This window comes from Camellia sinensis, chromosome 7, assembly GCF_055761805.1.
Source record: "Camellia sinensis isolate YWXY chromosome 7, ASM5576180v1, whole genome shotgun sequence".
Lineage (NCBI taxonomy): Eukaryota > Viridiplantae > Streptophyta > Magnoliopsida > Ericales > Theaceae > Camellia > Camellia sinensis.
Window position 1 is genome coordinate 20,688,633 of NC_138967.1, and position 7,119 is coordinate 20,695,751.

The window sequence follows — 7,119 nt, forward strand, 5'->3', positions numbered from 1 at the left end:
GAGAAATGCCTCCATCTTTGTCTAAAACTAAGATGAAATGAATGTTCCCGAAGTTGAGGCTTTTATAGAAGGAAAGACACTATTCACGGGGACACGTGTCAAAAATCTGGTGGCTGCAGGACTGAATGGCCGGCTAGCCACCTTTTCTGGCTGGCCAGCCATTTACTTTTTGCAGAAATGGCCGGTCAGCTGTCTCTCCCCACAAAAATGGCCGGCCGGCTCCCAGGGATGGCTGGCAATGCTGCAGTGTATCTCCTTGGCCTTGTTTTACTCTTCGAGGGAAAGTTCCAAGCATTTCCATGCAACGGGAAAGTCAAAGGCCTTTATCTCCCTCCGTTTCGGATGCGTCCGAGGCCCAGATCGTCAGAAGTACACTTTATTGTTGTTGAGTTTTGTGTATCGAGTTGTTGTTTTGCTTATCGAGTTGTTTGTCGAGCGGACGTGTTTCGTGTTTTTGAGTCATTGCTCTCTGTTTAAGCAATTTTTGTTAAAGTCTTGTTTATTTGCGTTGTTGCATTTTGTTTATCGAGTTGTAAACTTGCTAAAGATTCTGTTATATCTTAGTAAGTTAAGTTGCTTAGTTTGTTGCGTCGGTTCACTACCTGACTTGGTGATTACACAATGCGCATTTCCATTCAATTTCATTTTTGTGCGAAATAAAATGATGCGATACGATGCTAAAAGTTTAAAATACAAACACTTTTTCAAAAGCTATTTCATTTCATCATGCTTTACAACAAAGGTACAAGTTTTACAAAAAATAAAGCTGCCTAACAATGTGCAAAGTGCTACGAACTACTAGCAAAAAGAAAAATAAAGCAGGAAATAGCAGCATCAAAGTCCTCGGGAACGGGAACGAGAAGCACTCCTCATCCTCTTCTGCGGGACAATCTCCACACCATCATCTGAGTCAGAGCTGTCATCCTCAGGATTCCCCTCAGCCTCGCCTCTATTCCCCGAGCCAAAACCGGAGCCCCCCTCCTCAGCAGATGTCTCTGACTGACGGTCGGTAGCCTCCTCCTCCTCCTCAGCATCCTCCTCCTCCTCATCAGGCTCCACCTCCACAACGTGAGCCCTGCGTCTGCGGACGGGCCCTCCTCGAGCTCCTCGAAAAGGTCTAGATGACCCGGATCCTTGGGAAGGCCGAGATGGCCCCGCTCCCTGAAAAGGCCCAGATGGCCCAGCTCCCCAATGAGGCCCAGGTGGCCTGGTCTGCGGCTGACCGGACCATGAAGGCATCTGAAAACAAAGAGTTCAATTCAAATACATCAGTCCAAATATATACATCAGATGCAGATGCAAGCAAAGGATACGTAAAGTGGGTGCATGTTAATATAGTGTACAAGTGGGGTGTGTGTCAGATGTGCTCTACACAAACAGTCTATCGATGCAGTAGAAATCAGCATGTCATCAGAAGTATGATAAATGCCAGAAAACTGAAGGGTACCTGAATGCCCGCGACAGACAACTGTGCCTCCCTCCGCAGGACCATGCCCTCGAGTGTGGCCACCAGTCCAACCACCTCCTCCATGTACCCTCGCGATGGCTGCAAAAATGAGCTCATAATCATCAGTGAACAGAAGAGTATCTAAACATCCGAATGATGAATGAAAAAAAAAAATGGAGCATACCGGCGGTGAGTCCGGATCAATGGCGTATCGATCACTGGGCATCGGAGGCTCTAGTGGAATCGGAGTCGGAAAGCTAGCTCCGTACTGCCATACCATCAACTCAGTAGGCATATCTGGCCATCCGGGATGAGGATGAACCGACGGAGCCGGAGGAACCGGTCTACTCCCACCTCTAGATGTACCAGCCCTGCTAGTAGAAGGGGCGTCTGCAGCCCGAGCCCGAGCCTGGTCCGAGGATGACATACCGGCATGCCTCATCATCGGGATACGAGCTTCCGTCAATGGAGGCATCAAATATATGTGACGGTAAGTGGCGTAGTCCCCCTCCTCAACATGTAATAAAGCATCACTGCCCAGCATGGCGCCGACTACCTCTGAGTAAGAGAGCCTGTCAGCAGTCCGCATACTGGCTGGGGGTACTGCGGGAATATCCTGAGAAAGATACCCCCATACCTGGCGCAGAAAGCGCTCCCCCAGGAACCATACCCTACCAACCGGCCCTTCAAGCAGGACCCTATACTGGGAAATGCCCGACGCTCCGGTATACTGAAGTCGGAGGTCGTCACCCAGGGACACCCAGGGCTGCCATGTAATCTGCGGATGATAAATGCATAAACCAATCAGAAATCGAGAATATACAAAGCAAATCAAAGATGAGAATGAAAGGAACTGAAAGTTCTGAGGTACCTCTGAATGTCGTACAGTGTCGAAGTACTGTCGCAGGCGAAGGAGGGTCTCTCGAGGTCTCGGCCGGTGCGGGCCCTCGAATATCAATGAATACGGGGTCATGGGAATCCCTACCACCTCCAGCTCTGGGGCTAATGATGGGAAGTATACATAGACCCATAACTGAGAAAAGCAATGCAGAATGTAAGCACGAAATGCTGAGAGCAAAATACAGACTGCAAAAGTGCGCTGTGTGTGCAATGTACAAGTAACGAAAAGCAGAAATGTAAATCAAAGGGGACAGAAAAGTACCTCCCAGGCTCTCCAGTAGCCGCCAAGTAAGTCGCCCCGCCCGCGAGAGGTCGCGCTCATATAAAAGTAAAGGGTAGCCAGGTCGGCGCCACCCCAATCATATCGATGGACCTGTGATAGGTCGACTAGAGCGCTCAGCAGGTATAGCCCAACGGTGTTCCCTCTGTCGGCGAACAGGGTAGTCCCGAAGAGGAATATCAGGAAACCACGGGCATACTGCTCCGTCTCCTCGGGAGTCTCAGGCACCATCTCCGCCCGCCGGAAATGGGAAGAGAACCAAGTGTATCGGACTCTCCCTGAAACCCTATCAACAGGCGGGCGAGCCCCCAACAGATACATCCAGACGGCCTCCCACTCGCCCATATCCTCATCGTAGGGGATGGACCAACCTCCGACGTCTAAGCCCGTCAATACAGCGAAGTCAAAAGGGGTCATGGTCATATCCCCGGTAGCAGAGAAATGAAAGGAATTGGTGGTGTCCCACCATCTCTCTACCAGGGCCGCCATCAGAGTCCTCCTGGCAGGACAACGCGACAACCCGACGCAGAAGGGCCCGAATCCTGCCAAATCTACCAAATATCGGACGGCCTCCGGGAGCTCGGCATACCAGTCCCGCGCGATGGTGGAACCATACCCCCGCACGCTGCGGGAACCTACCTACATTCAAAATGAATACACATGTCAATAATGAGAATGAAATGGGCTGTATGCCAATGAGAATGAAATGGGCTGTATGCCAACGAGAATGAAATGGGCTGTGTGCCAATGAGATGAAAGGGCTGTGTGCCAATGAAATGAAATGGGCTGTGTGCCGATGAAGTGAAATAAGCTACATGCAGAATCTAATCTGGGCTGCGTGTTCAGAAAATTTGAAGTTTGGGCTGCGTGTTCAACTTTCAGTTAAATTGTGGGCTGCGTGTTCACTATCTAATCTGGGCTGCGTGTTCAGAAAATTTGAAGTTTGGGCTGCGTGTTCAACTTTTAGTTAAATTGTGGGCTGCGTGTTCACTATCTATCTGGGCTGCGTGTTCAGAAAATTTGAATTTTGGGCTGCGTGTTCAACTTTCAGTTAAATTGTGGGCTGCGTGTTCACTATCTACCTGGGCTGCGTGTTCAGAAAATTTGAATTTTGGGCTGCGTGTTCAACTTTCAGTTAAATTGTGGGCTGCGTGTTCACTATCTACCTGGGCTGCGTGTTCAGAAAATTTGAAGTTTGGGCTGCGTGTTCAACTTTCAGTTAAATTGTGGGCTGCGTGTTCACTATCTAATCTGGGCTGCGTGTTCAGAAAGGTTTGAAACATGGGCTGTGTGTTCACTTTCAAATCCGGGCTGTGTGTTCGACAAATCAGTGTTTGAGCCGTGTGTTCTAATGTGGGCTGTGTGTTCGCAATTAATTAATGAGCCGAGTGTTCAGAAATTCAAGTGTTGAAACTACATGTTCAAGATGCAAGCAAAGTACTATGTCATAGGCTAAACTGCATGTTCAAGCATGGCAAAGGTGCGAAATGTAAAATACAGAAGATGAGGTAAATACCTCTCGGGCCTCGTGAGAGAGATGCTGCTCCGGCTCTCTGAGAAGCAGATCACCGGGTGCTCGCTCGTCAAAGCTGGTAAAGTGACGGAAGACAGCACGAGGGAGGACGTGTGCTGGTGGACGGTACCTCCCGGGAATGAAAGGTCGGGTCCTCGGAGGTAGAGTCATGGGATCGAAATCATCGCCGGCACCTGGAAAACCTCCGCCGTGAGGAGAATTGCCTGCCATTTCCAAAGAATCTGCAAAAGGGAGCAAAAATGAGCAAAATGAGCCAAAATTGGAAAAAGTCAACAAAAGTCAACTCTCGGGAAATAAAAAGTCAACAAAAGTCAACTCCCGAGAAAATATTCCAAATATTGAGACAAACTTACCTCGAGTGGAGAAAATGCAAAAAGAAGCTCCAAAGCCGGAATTTAATCGCTTCAAAGTGCTTGAAACTGAGTGTTTTTGCGGAAACAATTTGCGCGGGGCGTTGGAAAACGCGCGTGAAACTCAGATCTGGAGAGGAAAGTGTTGTAGAAGGCAAGAAAAGGAAGGGGCCTCGGCTGCCTTTTATAGGCCTCAAGCCTTGGTTGAAGAAGCATGCAAAAAGGAGGGAAAAAGACCAAAATACCCCCGGATTAAAGCACATGGCCGGCCGGCCCCTATTTCTAGCCGGCCAGCTATCTGCTTTTTGCAGAAATGGCCGGCCAGCCATTAGCTTTATTGGAAATCGGTTGGCCACCCCCCCTTGGGAAGATAAATGGCCGGCCATGTCCCCCACATGCCCACCTAGCTCTCTGCAAATTTTGAGGAAGATCGGAGTTCCCGGGGCCTGAAAAAGTTCAAGAAAAGTACACTTCCGGTCGCGAAATTGCTCCGCCGGGACTTCAGCTTCAAGTTCTGACATATGTCTCATCATCATTCATCGAAATCAAAGTGTATCCTTTTTGAATGAGTTGTAACCTTTCAGGGAAGCGGATCGGAGGCCGTAATTGGGTTGCCCTCGCCGAAACACGCATTTCCGTACTCGTTGTTTCATGACAAGTGAACACCCTGATTTATGCTCGTTTTGTACTATCATGCACATAACTTGCATTCTCATGAGCATACTTGCCTTGTCATGTACATTTCTTGATATTGGCATACCTCCATGTTTGAGCATGCTTTGTCACGCATGTTCCATTCTCGCATTGCAATGCATTCACTCACAGGCACTGCGTGTGTCAAACTTTCAGAATCACATTAAATACATGTTGTTAGCATATTGTACTTGTTGCAATTTCTCTCTTTTGCAGGCACGATATTGTATGTACGGTTCAATTGAGGCTGGTGCGACCAGACGAATCGCGCAGGTATCGTATCTTCTCCGTGTGAGACGTGGCGGGGATTGAATAATCCTCCGCATTCTTAACTGCATGAAATGTAGTTGTTGCTTTGCATTCTCGCTTAAAACTGTTGCATCTATTTGCGAATACTTGCTTCATTACAGCTTGCTGCATTTGCACGATCATTGGGTTACCTTCGGCTTCTTGCATATCATTTGCATTTTGCCCCCTGCCTGCGGGCACATCTCTGTTTATCTTGTATGTTTGTCTAAGTCTTCGGCCTTGTCAAAAATGGGTCGTCTCTGGGCTTTGACATTCACTCCCGTCACTTGTGACTTCCGAGTTCTGTCAAAGAGGGGCAACTGTAGACACCCCATTTTTGACCGACCTTAAGACTCAGACGTCACCGATTGAGTGCTTGGTGATGTTGCATAATGTGCTCGTTCAGAAGTTTCAGAGTCGCGGCCGTGAGCCCTGCCTCCGGACTTCCGAACCTTCTTCTGTGCCTTGTCTCGGTTTGCGAACCAGACTCGATTTTCTCTGTTTCTTTTCCTGAGGGGAGGGAGAGGTCCCGTAGACCATCTCTCAATGTCCGTAGGCTACATTTGGTGGCCGTAGGCCATTTTGCCCATTTCGGAGTCCGGTTCCCGGTTTTCGGGACCGTTGGCCGTGTGTCTCGGTTCGGGACCGCTTAACCATCTCCTTTTTGCTCCGGTTTTTGGCATACATCTTATTTAGTCCCTTTTGAGGGACATTGGGGTCTGAGAAACCCACTTCGTGGCCGAACACCACTTTCGGTGTTTAACAGCCCATTTTCGGGACCCCGAACTGCGTGTTTTGGTCCCCGAGCTTTTGTTTTGCAACGGTTTTCGTTCATTTTTGGCAGGTACCTCTGTTTTATCACCGGGGAGGTCACTGAAGGGTGGGAGGCTAGTAATTGTTGCAGCAACCAGTTATCTCTCCTCCGGAGCCTCCCGGCGCCCGTTTTTCCAACTTCCGGGCTAATGTTGAACACCCTAGGGTTAGTGTTGCCAACTTTCAACCACATATTTGTGATCTACACACATGGGAGGCCCCTAAAAGTTGGTGGCCGGCCATTAAGGTTACCTGACCCTTTTGACCCCTTTCTTCCGGGCTAATGTTGAACCCCTTGGGCCCACATTCTTGAACTTTCAACCACATATCTGTGATCTACACACATGAGAGGCCCCTAAAAGTTCATGGCCGGCCAGTAATTCAACTTGACCCTTTTGACCCCCTCTTTCCGAGCCAATGTTGAACCCCTTGGACCCACTTTCTTGGAATTTTAACCACATGGTTGTGTTGTACACACATAGGGGTACCTCACCAGTTGCTGGCCGCCCAGAAAATATGATTGAACCTTTTGACCCCTAGCCGGCCGGCTAGGGGGTGTGGCCGGCCGGCCACCTGCAACAAAAGTAAGAGGCCGGCCGTGTTCCTTGCACTGTGCACTTTACAGCTGTGGGGCAATATCCCCCAGAAAAGATATTTATCCGGGGGATATTTTGTGGGGGAATTTTGCTCTCCTTTTCCCCCCACCTTTACACCCCCTTTTGAACCCTTTTAACCAGCTGGTGGCTTCACTTACAAGGGTTAGAAAAATTGTTCTTCAAGTCTCCATACTCAACTCCATCTTCATCCTTCTCAA

At 49.0% G+C, this 7,119-nt stretch overlaps 1 protein-coding gene across 1 annotated transcript; it reads right to left on the bottom strand.

Moving 5' to 3' along the window:
- Nucleotides 1-776: 776 nt before the first annotated feature.
- On the bottom strand, nt 777-1,949 carry LOC145794605 (uncharacterized). Its single transcript, XM_082877023.1, has 3 exons — nt 1,632-1,949; nt 1,448-1,546; nt 777-1,239 (listed from the first exon to the last, which is right to left on the bottom strand). The coding sequence occupies exons 1-3, from the start codon at nt 1,920-1,922 to the stop codon at nt 835-837; spliced, it is 795 nt and encodes a 264-aa protein (XP_082733149.1). The 5' UTR covers nt 1,923-1,949; the 3' UTR covers nt 777-834.
- Between the last annotated feature and the right edge of the window lie 5,170 nt (nt 1,950-7,119).